Source organism: Glandiceps talaboti, chromosome 22 (genome assembly GCF_964340395.1).
Source record: "Glandiceps talaboti chromosome 22, keGlaTala1.1, whole genome shotgun sequence".
NCBI lineage: Eukaryota > Metazoa > Hemichordata > Enteropneusta > Spengelidae > Glandiceps > Glandiceps talaboti.
Window position 1 is genome coordinate 17,162,094 of NC_135570.1, and position 18,181 is coordinate 17,180,274.

Genomic DNA, 18,181 nt, shown 5'->3' on the forward strand with positions numbered 1-18,181 from the left:
CATTAGTTTACTATAATTATCTCTTGAAGGAAAAGGACAATGATTTGAAAACAAAATAGTAGTGATGGTCAATTCAACCTCTGTCCTTAGTACTTGTAATGAAATCATTTTATTATACAGCTAGTACTTTGGCTGTCAGTTGACCTATGACCTAGAAATTTGATCACATGACAACAAGGCATTATGAATAATTACCAGCACACTGTAATCAGTTATGGTTGCAACCAATCACATATAGTGATAAATGTATTCTGATGTCAGCTTTGTGGTCACTACCACCCACCCACACACTTGAATGTTATGCCATTAGCAAACATTAGTGTCCACCTGGAAGTCCTATATTATCAAGTACATGTACAAACAAGTATCGCCATATGACCAATTTTTAGCTCCGCTATCAGTGAAAGCTGAGAGCGTAGCTTTAGGTATAGGTTGTATTAAATTATAGAGTATAGATGGAATCATTGGTGTCCGTCAAACTTTTATATTTTCATCATCTTCTCCGAAAGTGAGTCAGAAATCTTCGATATTTGGTGTGCATGTTCCCTTGGGGGAGGCTATTCAGATTTGTTCATGCCAAGTTGATCTGTGCCATTTTCAATTTTTTATGATTTTTTTTCAAAAAATGACATTTTCATCATCTCCTTGAAAACTACTCATCAGATTGCTTTGATATCTGGTGTGTTGATGCACAGAGGGTAGCTTACTTAGATTTGTTAATTTCAAGTCAGCACGTCTTCATTTTTATTTGTTATGATTTTTTTTGTAATTTGAAAAAAAAAATGAATATTATGACCGACGCCATATTGGAAATCAGTCGGCGAGACTTTAGGTAAACTGCCACTTTTCAAAAGACACTATTGACGTCAAACAAGCAATGTAATATGTGCTATAGTCATAATTCTACGCATTGGGCGCCCAAATGACAAGTGTTTGTTCGAAACACGGTTGTAAACTTCAAATCCAAATTCTGCACCCCTTCTACAAAATCAGTCAGTCCACAACATCCTCATTTGCATACTCTATCCTTCAGTTTGCGACTTTCCACAGCAAGTAACAACACAGGACGTTCTTGGTACTCACTAAAATCTCACTTCAGACCCACTATAAAAGTGTGATGTTTTCAGATAACATGTAACTTGTGATTAATTCTATATTGTCGTGCAATTTGGAGTGACAGTGAACCAGAATGAAGACAACTTGCGTAAGGAAGGCATGCCTAGGCATGCGGTTGAAGTTATGCAAGAGCAATCTCACTGCCGACTGTGAATCGACCAAACTTTGTTTATTGGCCGACAGTTCACATGTAAAGTTAAACGACATGAACGTGTCTTGCCACTTCCAAAATGCAAATATTTGGCAAGTAAAAATAATTAAAATAATACAACTTTAATTTGGCTTCAGACTTTGCATTATGTTTTGCGTATCTTTCCCCATTTTACATGTAAATCCGAAAAGGTTCTCTCTAGTAATGTCAGTGATCATACCGGGGCTGCTTTGAGTACGAGCGAAGTGAGGCATGTTGAGGTATTTTGTTGAGAATTATAAATATTGCGAAATGTCAAGTACAAGGGTTAAATACAATGGAATGATAAAAAAAAAATTGGCTGAGTCTGCTGACAGGCGCCGGTCACAAGAAACTCCGTAAATTAAAATATCAGATGATGTATGTATTAATCGCCATCTTAGTTTCCGTACGGTGACAATCCCAAGTACCCGGATGCACCAGGGACTAACCCGGAAGCAAGTCGTTGTCAGCCATACGTTACAGTGGTAACATCGTCCGAGAAATCGCTGCGTTCAGAGTGTCATTATTCACAGAATTGTTGTTTTCAAGTGAAAACCCATCTTGAATTGTATAACTCTAACAAATGAAGACATGTCAAGTTATATTTTGAAAGTTGTATCGCTAGTTTGAGACGATTTTCTCACGTGCTGATAGTACTATCGGGGCTTACTTAAGACCATGCTTGGCCTTGGACCTTACTCCAGTTCATCGGGAAGTTTAGCCAGTCCGATAATAATAAACACTTTTGATCACGCAGATTTTGTTGTTGTGATGAAAAGAAACAAATAAAAAAGATCACTTCAACCATTTCGTTGTGTTTTCTTTGTGAAAGGTAATCGAACATGAACGAGTGTTACCACTGTAAAGTATGGCTGAGAAATGACTCTCTTCCGGGTACTTGGGATTGTTGCCGCCGGTACGGAAACTAAGATGGCGATTAATACATTTCTTGCCTATATATATCTACTACAACTAGTACAAGTTGAATGTTGTTGACTTGGTAAATTTGTTAGAAAATTGAAATTGAAATTGCCTAAAAATTATTTTAGATCCCTAGTTTATTTCATTCATCATTAAAATTTTCCAGGGTTAAAGCTGTAAGACACTGGAATTATTTATAGCCAACCTCAAAATCCTCTTTTTTTAGCACAACTGAACTGAGGTTCTGTAGTGCTATAGGGATCGCCCGGTGTCTGTCTGTCTGTTTCTGTGTGTGTGTGTGTGTGTGTGTGTGTGTGTGTGTGTAAACAACTTAAAGTCAAAAACTGCTGAACCGATTGCCATGATATTTGGTGGGGCCATTACCTTGGGTGTCTAGTTGGGAAATTGTTCAAATCAAAATGATCGCATCACAGATGTGTGATTTGGGTCAAAAAATGTGATTTTTGGTCAAAAAACTTAAACTCAGAAACTATTGGGCAGATTGGTGCGAAATTTGGTGGGAACATTCTTAAGGGGATGTAAAGTAAGATTTGTCCATGACGGGATGATTCCATCAGTGATATGCAAATTAGGGCTAAAAATGTGTCTTTTTAGTCCCCGTGGACGTAGTCCGGAACGGGGACTTATGGATTGGGTTCCGTCTGTCCGTCCATCCGTCCGTCCGTCCGCAGCTGTTTCTTGGAGATGCCTGGACTGATCTTTTTCAAACTTGGTACAGTGGCAACATACTATGGCATATATATGCACGGCAATTTGTTTCATGATACGATCCAATATGGGCGCGTAGCAGCGCGCGTTTTGTTTGCTGTTCAAAGCCATAAGCCTTGTCCAAAGCCATAACTCAGATGTCATTGACAGTTGGTATTAGGTCAGTGTTTTATGACATACATGTGCATAAGTGTTCATTTTTTAAAAATATCCATGTCCAAAGCCATAACTTAGACATGATTGAACAGATCTCATTCAAAATTGGTATATCTATAAAGACAGTGTTCTGTGACATACATGGACATATGAGTAGGCCTGTTCCATGTCCAGAGTAGGCATGTTCCATGTCCAAGGAGCAGACACAGCATATCTTAGTCTGTTTGATTTAGGTTTACACGTGTTGTTGCGTGATCATTAGAGCAGTGATATAAAGTAATGGAATTGTATTTTTTTGTGTATCAAACTAATGTTATCATCATTGGGTGCAATGTGTTCATTTGAGATAAGCACAGCGATGCCCCCCCCCTCCCGTACCCGACTTATCGCTTAATGTTGAATGGTTTATTCCATGACGTCATCTTGAAGACTACGCATGTGGAACGAAGAGACACAAGACAAAGAAAATCGTATTGCAACATGCTAAAGCTTCTCTCTGTTCTCGAATGTCGTGGCTGGTTACATAAATCGGTAAGTATTTACTGAAAGTACTATTCGTACTTTGGAGTGGTGGTTGTTCTTGTTATTAGTTTCAGTAAATGTAGTGATAAGTAGTATACGTATTTTGGCGAGACATGTAGTCGTCCATTTAGTAGTAGCGTTTGTACGGTCAAGGTACAAAGAGTGGATGGTGGTGGCATGGTGATATGTAGATTCTCTGCTGTTGTCCGACAATTTTTTTTCGCTAGATACTATTCTTTGAGATCTTGTTCGTATTTTTGAGTGGTAGTTCTTGTTTTTAGTGTGATTGAATGTTATTAGTGTGAGTGAATATGCCAAGACATGTAGTCGTCCTTTTGGTAGTACTAGTAGCGTTTGTACGGTCAAGGTACAAAGAGTGGATGGTGGTGCTGGTGGCATGGCGATATGTAGAATCTCTGCTGTTGTCCGACATTTTTTTTTCGCTAGATACTATTCTTTGAGATCACTGAAGCTGCGTAATTTCTTATGTTTTGGATGTATGATTAGTTTTCTGTATGGTACGTGGTTCATTTTTTGCCAATCTAGAATCGATGTTGTTATTAGTGTGAGTTAATGTGCCGAGATGATATAGTCGTCCTTTTGGTAGTAGCGTATGTAACGGTCGAGGTACAAAGCGTGAACGGTGTAGTGACGAATGTATGTATGATTTAGTTTTCTGTATGGTACGTGGTTCATTTTTTGCCAATCTAGAATCTATGTTGTTATTAGTGTGAGTTAATGTGCCGAAACATAAAGTCGTCCTTTTGGTAGTAGCGTATGTAACGGTCGAGGTACAAAGTGTGAACGATGTAGTGACGAATGTAACGGTCAAGGTACAAAGCGTGAACGGTGTAGTAGCGTATGTAACGGTCGAGGTACAAAGCGTGAACGGTGCTGGCATAGAGGTTGGTTACGGTCGAGTTACAAAATGTGAACGGTGATGGCAAGGCGATATATAGTTTGTCTGTTGTCCGACATTTTCGTTCAAGGCGATATATAGTTTGTCTGTTGTCCGACATTTTGTTTCGCTATATACTACTCTTTGAGATTACTGACTCTGTAGCTGCGTTATACTTTGTTTTGAATGTATGACTTAGTTTTCTCTGTGTTACGTGGTTCATTTTGATCCAAACTAGAATCGTTGTATGGTACGTTTATAATGTTAGTTTGAATTTCTTTTTGTATCATAAGTGATACTCTTTGTGATCAATGAGTGTGTTTGTTCCAAACTAGAATGTTGTTCTTTTTGTATCACAAGTGATACTCTTTGTGATCACTGAGTGTGAACTACAACCTCAAACATTAAGCCACTACAACAACCACAAATATATAAAAAATTTGATCACACACATATACACACCACAAAACAACCATAAAACAATCATATCACAATACAATCAAACAAGAAATACAAAACAATATCTTTCATATTTTACAGAGAAATTATTACCGAAGATGGAACCTCATATAAAACAGATTGCAACATGGAAGACCTACAGCTACCAGCCACCATTTCCGTCACATACTATTCAAACACAATAATCACATACACTAAATAGTACTTATAAAGCTGCAGATGAATAACCAACTAAAGATCTAGTATGCTAGTAGTTATACTGTATACTCAGTAATAGTATTGATCTCAACTCAGTAATAGTATTGATCTCAATTACAGTAGAGTTTTCAGTTATAGTGTATAGTGTATTCTCAGTTATAGAGTAAACTCAGTAATAGTATTGATCTCAATTACAGTAGAGTTTTCAGTTATAGTGTATAGTGTATTCTCAGTTATAGTGTAAACTCAGTAATAGTATTGAACTCAGTAATAGTGTTGATCTCAATTACAATACAGTTTTCAGTTATAGTGTATACTCAGTAATAGTATTGATCTCAGTAATAGTATTGATCTCAATTACAATACAGTTTTCAGTTATAGTGTATACTCAGTTATAATATTGTTCTCATTTATATGTTCTCCGCAAATATAGTATGGTACTCACTTATTGTATTGCTCTCAACTTTAGTATAATTCTCACTTATAGCATTCATCTCAGTTATACTGTACTACTCAGATATAGTTTTATGTTCAGTTGTAGCATTGTTCTGTGTTCACATTTATGTTCTTTTGATACTGAATTTGATTTACTATAATATCTTTCACATGAATAAAAAACATATCACTTAATATCAAACTGTATCTGCATTACATTTTGTTCAACTCAATACAAACTGAACATTTCAATAATTTACCAAGATTATTGTACTAACCATTTACAAATCATTGATGTGGAATAAAATGGAAGAGAATGCACATTCAACAGCGAAATTAAACCACTATCACACAACACTTAAAGAAATAATATGCACCTTCAATATGTTCCATGATACAAATATATAACCTGTGTACAACCTATGCCACATGTATACATCACAATTAATTAAATACAAAAACAAATACACCTCAATCCACCAATTCCTAAAACACTCCCCACACACCCCCCACCCCAACTAAGCCCAACACATCCTTTACTACTGAACTAATTCAAAAACGTCATCTACAACAATACCACCAACAAACACACACAACAAAAACACTCATGTTCCATATCAAAACACACATATCAAAACACACAACAAATCTAACACTGATTGATATAAATCACAAGTGTTGATGCATGATCACACTACTGATATCAGACACAACCATGTGACGCCAAACACCATTAAAACCATGTTTGAAAATGACAACATAATGTGCCAACTCCTTAGAACCCAATCATAGCGAGGACTATGTCATTTTCAATGGCTTGTTGGTTAAAAATCTATAATTCCAAAACTACTGAGCAGATTGGGCTGAAATTTAATGGGAATGTATCTAGGGATGTATGGACAAAGAAATATTAAGCATACCATGATTCCATGAGTGATATGCAAATTAGGTGTAAAAATGTTCATTTTTGGTCAAAAACTTATATCTCAAAAAGTACTTGGTCACCGAGTCTGAAACTTGGTGAGATGTTTCTGCATGTTATTCTTCAAAACATTTTGACAAAATTGGCCCTAGCAACCATGACCACGCCCTTAGCAACAACCAAATGGCAGTATATTTTGGTCAAATAACAACATCATATGGTAGGCAAATGAATAAACATTCAAAAAATGTACGCAAATACCGTAGCAACCATGACCACGCCCATAGCAACAGCCAAACGGTCGTGTATTTCACAAAGATAACGACTGGGATTAATAGACAATTGAATAAACGTTCAAAAAATGTATGTAAATTTGCCTGGCAACAAGACCACGCCCATAGCAACAGCCAAATAATCATGTATATTGCAAAGATAACAACAGGAATAGAAAGACAAATGAATAAACATTCAAAAAATGTATGCAAATGTGCCTAGCAACAAGACCACGCCCATAGCAACAGCCAAATGATCACATATATTGCAAAGATAACAAAGGGGATTAATAGACAATTGAATAAACATTCAAAAAAATGTATGTAAATATGCCTAGCAACAAGACCACGCCCATAGCAACAGCCAAATAATCACATATATTGCAAAGATAACAACAGGAATAGAAGACAAATGAATAAACATTCAAAAAATGTATGCAAGTGTGCCTAGCAACAAGACCACGCCCATAGCAACAGCCAAATGATCACATATATTGTGAAGATAACAATGGAGATTAATAGACAATTGAATAAACATTCAAAAAATGTATGTAAATATGCCTAGCAACAAGACCACATCCATAGCAACAGCCAAATGATAGCATATATCGTAAAGATAGCAACATGGTTGGATAGGCAACTGGATAGTCATTCACCAAATGAACACTTATTGTTCTCATGTTAGCATTTTTAAAAACTGTACAGTTGTGCTACAACGCCATTGGCGGTATTTTTTTTCTGAGATTTTGTGTAATTTTTCATAACAGTAGATTTTTGTTATAAAATGGTGACTATGGTATAAAAGTACAATACATTACCAACTTCTGTGTAAAATGTGTTTTATAGTGAGACATCATATGAAACCACTAACCACTTTATTACATCGCTAAGACAAAACTGCATAGTGAAGAGCTGAAGAACTGAACCACTTCTACATGTCACCAAAATAAAAAATAAAATTAAAAAAAAAACAGCGGAGCTATTCTGACCGATAGGTCCGCTTGTTTGCTCAAAATACAAGATGTAGAAACTATTCTGTCTCTTTGATGTTAACCTACATAATGACCTCATTTCAAGATGGCCTAAATCTTTTGATCTTAGTAAGACAGATTTACAGGGTATTGTACCATGCATGAGCCAAGTTTAACAAACATGGAATATATAATCTGGTCATTCTACTTCATGACAACGCGTGTCTACATCACTGGTTCTGATGTGTTCGAAATATGAGTCAAAACATTCTAAATTGCCATTACTTTCCCCGATTTTCCTTGATATCACTGGCACTGATATAATTATGTTATTCTCAGATATTTTTCTTCATTCAGTGGGAAGTTCTTGTCACTACTATCAACTCATAGTGACAAAGCCCCCTTAGGTCACTCATATTTTCCTCGGCTTAACAAAGAAAAATATTGGTGAATAACATGTAATTATAACCTTCAAATGAAATAGGCACGGTTTCTTTCTTTTTGTCAACTGACTGACCAATATCACTTTTTTGTTCATATTAGGTTGAAAGAAAACTTTATCTTGTTGAGTGCAGATGGTCCACATAGAAATGTGTTAAAGTTCAAGCCACCAATGTGCTTCTCCATTCAAGATGCAGACCGTGTGATTGATCTGATTGACTTTACACTGACAGAGTTAGAACAACAAGGTACCAATACAGACTACATGAAAGATCACCATCTCATCCCTTCCAGTGGTAGTAACTCAAATTGTAAGAATGGCAGTGCTACAGACAAACCAACCCATTTTCTATATGGAGATGACAATGTCATAAGTGGTTTTGATTTTAACGATGAAGTACCCGTTGCCAAGAAGTCCAAGACAGACAACAGTACATAAGAATTATCGCCAAATACATGACAAAGTAAAACAATAGTACATAAGAATTATCACCAAATACATGACAAAGTAAAACAATAGTACATAAGAATTATCACCAAATACATGATGAAGGACATTTACAAAACAGACCAATAGATGTTGAATTGTTTACAACAGAATGACACTTTGGCTGCTGGTAGCCTCTTTTAACTTTGAATTAAATTAGAATGATTGCAATTTAACAATTACCAACTTGGAGTGCTCAGATGAAAATAATTAGAAATCATCCGTAGGTGATTGGTTATATATTGAAGAGCTTCCATGATGTGTATCAATTATGTCTGCGTTATAAGTATGACACTTAGCAGAAACAATAGGTCATTAAATTGAAATATGACACTTAGCAGAAACAATAGGTCATTAAATTGAAATATGACACTTAGCAGAAACAATAGGTCATTAAATTGAAATATGACTCTTAGCAGAAACAATAGGTCATTAAATTGAAATATGACACTTAGCAGAAACAATAGGTCATTAAATTGAAATATGACTCTTAGCAGAAACAATAGGTCATTAAATTGAAATATGACTCTTAGCAGAAACAATAGGTCATTAAATTGAAATATGACACAGCAGAAACAATAGGTCATTAAATTGAAATATGACACAGCAGTAACAATAGGTCATTAAATTGAAATATGACACTTAGCAGAAACAATAGGTCATTAAATTGAAATATGGCACTTAGCAGAAACAATAGACCATGAATATAAAGTAGATTGAAGCAAGTCTTCACTGTATAGATCAGGATCATTTACTTCTCTCAGCAGTTTTCCAAATCCTCTTGATGATACAAACTGCAAAGTTTGTATCATCAAAGACACGCCTAATCTCAAAGCAGGTTTGGGAGGTGTACATTCACAGATGTCATGCAATTTTACTGTCTTTTTAGCACAACTGAACTGAGGTTCAGTAGTGCTATAGCATGGATAAATGTCTGTGTGTGTGTGTGTGTGTGTGTGTGTGTGTGTGTGTGTGTGTGTGTGTGTGTGTGTGTGTGTGTGTGTGTGTGTGTAAGCGACTTAAAATAAAAAACTGCCAGACCGATTGGCTTGGTATTTGCTGGGGACAGTACTTAGGGCGTGTAGATGGGACATTGTTCAAATGAAAATGATCGCATCAGATATGTGTGTTTTGGGTCAAAAAACATGATTTGTAGTGTTAAAAAATGCATTGACTCAGCCTAGAAATGAAAGGTTCTTGTTTTATTGATGCAATGAAACCATTAATCTTTTATGGGCTATGTCACATCTCAATGTCAATGCTGTTTTTAACACATCTGAATTAAATCATAGACAATGTCAGTGATTAAAATAGGTTCATTCATGTTACAGACATGATAAAGAATCTTGTTTGAAAAAAACTTAAACTCAAAAATGTGTCTTTTTGGTCAAAAATCTTAATTCCAAAACTACTGAGTAGATTGGGCTGAAATTTAATGTGGATGGATCTATGGGCGTGCATATGAAGAAATTTTAAGCATATAATGATGTCATTAGTGATATGCAAATTAGGTATAAAATGTTAATTTTGGTCAAAAACATATCTCAAAAAGTACTTGTCAATAAGACTAAACTTGGTGAGATGTTTCTAGGAGGAGTATTCTGCAGATTTTCTTCAAAGATTTTGACACAATTGGCCCTAGCAACCATGACCAAACCCTTAGCAACAGCTGAATGACAGTATCTTTTGGTCATGGAACATCATCATCTGGTAGGCAAGTGTGTAAACATTCAAAAACTGTATGCAAATTTCCCTAGCAACCATAACTATGCACATAGTAACAGCCAAACGGTAGTGTACTTCACAAAGATAACAGGCATTCTTAGACAAGTGAACCAACATTCAAAAAGTATGCAAATAAGCCTAGCAACAAGACCACACCCATAGCAACAGCCGAACAGGTGTGTATTTCACAAAGAAAACAACAGGGATTCTTAAACAAGCAAACAAACATTCTAAAAGTGTATGTAAATGTGACTAGCAACAAGACCCACGCCCATAGTAACATCCCAATGATCACATATTTGCAAAGATAACATCAGGGATTCAGAGACAAATGAACGAACATTCAAAAAATGTATGCAAATATGTCTAGCAGCATGACCATGCCCATAGCAACAGCCACAGATCGCGTATATCGCAAAGATAACAACCAGGCTGGATAGGCAACTGGATAATCATTCAGCAAATGAACACCTATACCTAGCATGGATCAGAGCATGTGGTTAAACATTTTAAAAAACTGTACAGTTGTGCTACAATGCCATTGGCGCTATTTTACAGGGAATGAAATTAAGCAAATATTGTATTTCCAGAGTATGCATGGAATTTTACTGTGTGTTGTGATAAGGAGTGAATAAATCAGATATTGTATTTCAAGAATACCATTATACAAAGTTACTTAACACATTTCTTAATGCACATACTAACAACATTGGCAGTCTGTGGCAGTCACAATTACCCAAAATTTTACAATTAAGGGGCACTGTTTACCAGTCTGTTACAGTTACACAAAACTGTGTGGTGGGGGTTGGGGGGGGGGGGGCAATTAGGGGGCACTGTTTACCAGTCTGTCACAATTACACAAAACTGTGTGGTGGGGGTTGGGGGGGGGGGACAATTAGGGGGCACTGTTTACCAGTCTGTCACAATGACACAAAAGTGTACAATTAGGGGAGCACTGTTTACCAGCCTGTCACAATTACACAAAACTGTACAGTTAGGGGGCACTGTTTACCAGTCTGTCACAATTACACAAAACTGTGTGGTGGGGGTTGGGGGGGCAATTAGGGGGCACTGTTTACCAGTCTGTCACAATTACTCAAAACTGTACAATTAGGGAGCACTGTTTACCAGTCTGTCACAGTTACACAAAACTGTGTGGTGGGGGGGGGGGGGCACTGTTTACCAGTCTGTCACAATTACTCAAAACTGTACAATTAAGGGAGCACTGTTTACCAGTCTGTCACAGTTACACAAAACTGTACAGTTAGGGGGCACTGTTTACCAGTCTGTCACAATTACAGAATTACATTAGCTGCAGTACCCATTTTTAGTCCCTGCTGGACGAAGTCCGGGACAGGGACTTATGGATTGGGTTCCGTCCGTCCGGCGCTGTTTCTTGGAGATGCCTGGACCGATTTTTTCAAACTTGGTACAGGGGCAACGTGCTGTGGCATACATATGTACGTCAATTTGTTTCATGATACGATCCAATATGGCCACCTAGCAGCCATTTTGTTTGCGAATTTTCCCTGTCCAAAACCTCAGACATGCTTGAACAGATCTTATTCAAAGTTGGTATCAGCACAGTGTTCTATGACATACATGTGCATATTCATTGTTGTCGTGATACGATCCAATATGGCCACCTAGCAGCCATTTTGTTTTGCGAATTTTCCATGTCCAAAGCCATAACTCAGACATGCTTGAACAGATCTCATTCAAAGTTGGTATTAGGACAATGTTCTATGACATACATGTGCATATCCATTTTCGACGTGATACGATCCCCCATACCCGACCCATCCTTTATTGTTGTAGGCATGTTCCATGTCCAACAAGCAGACACAACATATCTAAGTCTGTTTGATTTAGGTTCACAAGTGTTGTTGCGTGATCAGAGTAGTGATAATTCCTTACAACCCAATCATAGCGGGTACTATGTCATTCTCAATGACTTGTTGTTGAATGGTTTATTCCATGACGTCATCTTGAAGAGTAGGCATGTCCCATGTCCAACGAGGACACACAACATGAGTAGGCATGTTCCATGTCCAACAAACAGACACAACATATCTAAGTCTGTTTGATTTAGGTTCACAAGTGTTGTTGCATGATCAGAGTAGTGATATCAAGAAAATGATAACATAAACTGTCAGTTCCTTAAAACTCAATCATAGCGGGGACTATGTCATTCTCATTGACTTGTTCTTCCGTAAGGAAGAGATATATTCGTGGATGAAAGTCTGTGTGTGTGTGTGTCTGTCTGTCTGTCTGGCTGTGTGTCTGTGTGTCTATCTGTGTCATCATTATCTCCATAAGGGCTGGCTCAATTCAATGAAATTTTGAAGATGTATTCTGTAGGGTAATGGCAAGACCTGATTAGGTTTTGGTAAAAATCCTGTGAATATTAATGAGCAATTGACGTACTATATACAGGGAAATTATTGCGCAGTCTTATTTTCGCACTTTGGGAGATCACAGTGATTACGTGCAGTTTAATTTTCGCTCAAGGCCATCAGTGTTTTTTTTTGTGTGAACATAAACAATACGTTGAGCTGAGAACAATGAAATTTGACACGGATTGATGGGCAGTATTGCTCTGTTGGCATCCGTCTGTTGCAGTCCGCTATTGTTTGCAACTGTGAAATTAACATACTGTAACACGTTGTCTCGTGACAAATGTAGATGTTAATTTGTTCAATTATGTAGACAAGTTACCAGATCACACAATACGAAAGTCGGGTAGCACACAGCCTCAAAGCAGGAGCCGTCAACACACATGCGTCAATATGGTACAGTCACACGTTTGGTGAAACACTAATCAAATCACGTCAGTGTCTCTGTTTTGCGTCTTCTTGGAATGAAGTTCAAAAGGTCACGTTGGTTACATTTTGATACTCAGTACTCAGAGAATGATTACACATTACTTACAATACTGTATATGATTCTTTTATCAATAAAATTGATTACACATTACTTACAATACTGTATATGATTCTTTTATCAATAAAATGGCATGAACAACCATTCAAACAATGTGTAAACTGAGACAAAGTTCTACGTCACCTCAACGATGATGCCCCGATTTCCGATTTGAAAGTGGACTTGTGTTTGTCAGAACTGAAACCAATCCATGCCAAGTGGATGGTCACACAAGTACATCCACACAGTTTTAATTTCGCACTCATGATCGAGCACGAAATTGCGCGAAATTAAAAATGCGCGCATGATTACCCTGTGTACAGTAATTAATGGTTTTCGGGAATTAGGCTATATCTCAAGAATGCATACTTCAAATTCATTATGACTTGGTACATACATTTGTGATACCAAAGCGTACCAGTCCTGAAAATATTACTAATGTAGCTTTTAGTTTGAATAAGTTATTGGCATATTTTCGGTAGGCCACAAGAAAGAAAAAATAGTTTCTCGTCAGGAAATGTTGTCTAAAGTGGTGCGACGATGCGATTATTTTTTTTTACATTCTCAAACAAATGTTAATCAATCTACTTATCATTGCAGTTACTGTTCTTTATATTTAGTACTTTACAGGAACTGTGTATGTGGGGAAGATGTCATAGGCTAGTTCATGATTAGTTTTGCAGTTGTCTTCACTGGTGGCAATTAATGTAGGGAGAGTTACTTTTGTGTTTTCCCTTTCATCTGCAGACTGAATTGGCTGGACATACATGAAAAAAAATTAACGCGGGAAGGGGGTACTTAAGTGATGGACGCTGACCAGAAACAATTTTTTTGTTTGGCCTTTAAAACTGTTTCTACGGTGAGTGCTATGCTACAACGTTCTATAAAGCTTCACATTACATGTTGTCATTGGCCAGGAGATCACTAATAGCAATGGGCAAATAGCAATCAATGAGAAAAAATAACTTATTGCATATGTTCTGTTGTATTCCAACAATTGTCTGTAGGAGTGACAACCTCAAAACTTTGCCCTTAAGGAAGACATTCAGTTTAAATCTGGTTATGACTTAAGAGATATCATGTGACATGTAGCATACAAAGCCTAATAGTTTTGTATGCCTCAATATGATTGGCTTTCACATACAACATAAACCCTAGTACTTTGAAAGGTTCAGTATGATTGGTTTCAACTACAACATACAAAGTCTAACCATTTGTAAGGTTCAATGTAATTGGCTTTCATCTACAACATTCACAGCTGGTTTTTATTAGCACAACTGAACTGATAAGATTCAGTAGTACTATAGGCATGGCAAAGTGTGTGTGTCTGTGTGTGTGTGTGTGTGTGTGTGTGTGTGTGTGTTTGTATGGGTGTGTGCAGGTGGATGTGTGTGTAAACAACTTGAAGTCAAAAACCGCCGAACTGATTGACATGATATTTGGTTGGTATATTGCCTCAGGTGTCTAGTTGGGAAATTGTTCAAATCAAAATGATCTTACCACCAGTGTGATTTTTGATAAAAAAAAACTTAAACAAAAACTACTGGGCAGATTGGTCTGATGTTTGCTGGGAACATTCTTAAATGTGTTAACAATTGTTCATGACATGATGATTACATCAGTGATATACAAATTAAGGCTAAAAATGTGTCTTTTTGGTCAAAAATCTTTAATTCCAAAACTACTCAGATCACATATATTGCAAAGATAACAGGGTTTAATAGACAAGTGAATAAACATTCAAAAAATGTATGCAAATATACCTAGCAACAAGACCATGCCCATAGCAACAGTCAAATGATCACATATATTGCAAAGATAACATCAGGGATTCAAAGACAAGTGAACAAACATTCAAAAAATGTATGCAAATATATAAAGCAACATGACCATGCCCATAGCAACAGCCAAATGATCCAGTATTTTGCAACTGGATAATCATTCAGCAAATTAACACCTATACCTAGAATGGATGCATCTAGAGATGTGTAAATGAAGGTGTATTTGCAACATGGTGATCCCATTGGTGATATGCAAATTACCTCTAAAAATCTCAGTTTTAGTCAAAAATTTAAATCTTCAAAACTACATGGTGAATGGGGATGAAACTTGGTAGGAATGTTTCTAGAGGTGTTATTTTGCTGCTATTGTTCAAACCATTTGATACAACACCCTAGCAACCATGACCATGCCCTTAGCAACAGTGAAATGATTATGCATATTACAAAGATAAGAACATGGATGGGTACGTAAATGAATAGAGATTTTAAAGATGTATGCAAATATGCCTAGCAACAAGACCACGCCCATAGCAACAGCCAAACAATGATGATGATTGTACATTGTAAAGATGAAACCTTGGATGGGTTGGTAAGTGAATAACGATTCCAAAAATGTAACCAAATATGCCTAGCAACAAAACCATGCCCATACATGTATCAACAGCCAAATACAGTTGTGCTAAACACAATTGCAACTATTTTCTTTAACATACAAAGTCTAATAATTTTGGGTGTGATGCTAAAAGAGTGTAATTATTTATATATCAAAATTGAAATTTAAGCTTTTTTTTATTTGCTTATAAAAGCTTTGCATATGTTAAAGACATGCAGAGTCTATTCATATAAACTATTAATCATTTTCTGTTTTTACCCATATGTGATGTAATGATGACGACCAGTAATGGAGAGTGTATGTGTGCTGTTGTCAATGTTTGTCTATGTGCCATTAAAGAATAATAATAGATAAAAGAAAATCTTGCCTTGCTTCATTTCTTACCCTTATCATTTTTAGCTCCCTGACAGGGTTGCTATTACATTGGCCTCCACCTGAAGGGGTTGCTATTACATTGGCCTCCATCTGAAGGGGTTGCTATTACATTGGCCTCCAACTGAAGGGGCTGCTATTACATTGGCCTCCACCTGAAGGGGTTGCTATTACATTGGCCTCCATCTGAAGGGGTTGCTATTACATTGGCCTCCAACTGAAGGGGCTGCTATTACATTGGCCTCCAACTGAAGGGGCTGCTATTACATTGGCCTCCATCTGAAGGGGTTGCTATTACATTGGCCTCCATCTGAAGGGGCTGCTATTACATTGGCCTCCATCTGAAGGGGTTGCTATTACATTGGCCTCCATCTGAAGGGGTTGCTATTACATTGGCCTCCATCTCAAGGGGTTGCTATTACATTGGCCTCCATCTGAAGGGGTTGCTATTACATTGGCCTCCATCTGAAGGGGTTGCTATTACATTGGCCTCCATCTGAAGGGGTTGTTATTACATTGGCCTCCATCTGAAGGGGTTGCTATTACATTGGCCTCCATCTGAAGGGGTTGCTATTACATTGGCCTCCATCTGAAGGGGCTGTTATTACATTGGCCTCCATCTGAAGGGGCTGTTATTACATTGGCCTCCAACTGAAGGGGTTGCTATTACATTGGCCTCCATCTGAAGGGGCTGCTATTACATTGGCCTCCATCTGAAGGGGCTGCTATTACATTGGCCTCCATCTGAAGGGGTTGCTATTACATTGGCCTCCAAGTGAAGGGGTTGCTATTACATTGGCCTCCATCTGAAGGGGTTGCTATTACATTGGCCTCCATCTGAAGGGGCTGCTATTACATTGGCCTCCATCTGAAGGGGTTGCTATTACATTGGCCTCCATCTGAAGGGGTTGCTATTACATTGGCCTCCATCTGAAGGGGTTGCTATTACATTGGCCTGCATCTGAAGGGGTTGCTATTACATTGGCCTCCATCTGAAGGGGTTGCTATTACATCGGCCTCCATCTGAAGGGGCTGCTATTACATTGGCCTCCATCTGAAGGGGTTGCTATTACATTGGCCTCCATCTGAAGGGGTTGCTATTACATTGGCCTCCATCTGAAGGGGTTGCTATTACATTGGCCTCCATCTGAAGGGGTTGCTATTACATTGGCCTCCATCTGAAGGGGTTGTTATTACATTGGCCTCCATCTGAAGGGGCTGTTATTACATCGGCCTCCAACTGAAGGGGTTGCTATTACATTGGCCTCCATCTGAAGGGGTTGCTATTACATTGGCCTCCATCTGAAGGGGTTGCTATTACATTGGCCTCCAACTGAAGGGGTTGCTATTACATTGGCCTCCATCTGAAGGGGCTGCTATTACATTGGCCTCCAACTGAAGGGGCTGCTATTACATCGGCCTCCAACTGAAGGGGCTGCTATTACATTGGCCTCCATCTGAAGGGGTTGCTATTACATTGGCCTCCATCTGAAGGGGCTGCTATTACATTGGCCTCCATCTGAAGGGGTTGCTATTACATTGGCCTCCATCTGAAGGGGCTGTTATTACATTGGCCTCCATCTGAAGGGGTTGCTATTACATTGGCCTCCATCTGAAGGGGTTGCTATTACATTGGCCTCCAACTGAAGGGGTTGCTATTACATTGGCCTCCATCTGAAGGGGCTGCTATTACATTGGCCTCCAACTGAAGGGGCTGCTATTACATCGGCCTCCAACTGAAGGGGCTGCTATTACATTGGCCTCCATCTGAAGGGGTTGCTATTACATTGGCCTCCATCTGAAGGGGCTGCTATTACATTGGCCTCCATCTGAAGGGGTTGCTATTACATTGGCCTCCATCTGAAGGGGCTGTTATTACATTGGCCTCCATCTGAAGGGGCTGCTATTACATTGGCCTCCATCTGAAGGGGCTGCTATTACATTGGCCTCCATCTGAAGGGGCTGTTATTACATTGGCCTCCATCTGAAGGGGCTGTTATTACATTGGCCTCCATCTGAAGGGGCTGCTATTACATTGGCCTCCATCTGAAGGGGCTGCTATTACATTG

General features: G+C 38.0%; 2 protein-coding genes across 3 annotated transcripts in view; both read left to right on the forward strand.

The window, feature by feature from the left end:
* Positions 1-9,632, forward strand: part of LOC144451948 (5-phosphohydroxy-L-lysine phospho-lyase-like) — a 42,359-nt gene extending 32,727 nt beyond the window's left edge. The window contains exons 12-13 of one of the 2 annotated variants that reach the window (XR_013482321.1): positions 8,315-9,049; positions 9,397-9,632. Coding sequence is in view for 1 of the 2 variants with exons in the window: in XM_078142870.1 (XP_077998996.1) it covers positions 8,315-8,651 (337 nt within the window). In the remaining variant the exon portion in view is untranslated. Of the gene's footprint in view, positions 1-8,314 lie in introns of both variants that reach the window. The other variant, XM_078142870.1, reaches the window with a different exon arrangement.
* Positions 9,633-14,162: 4,530 nt separating this feature from the next.
* Positions 14,163-18,181, forward strand: part of LOC144452266 (tetraspanin-17-like) — a 29,275-nt gene continuing 25,256 nt past the window's right edge. The window contains exon 1 of the mRNA XM_078143330.1: positions 14,163-14,205. The gene's annotated coding sequence lies outside the window, so the exon portion shown is untranslated. The remainder of the gene's footprint in view (positions 14,206-18,181) is intronic.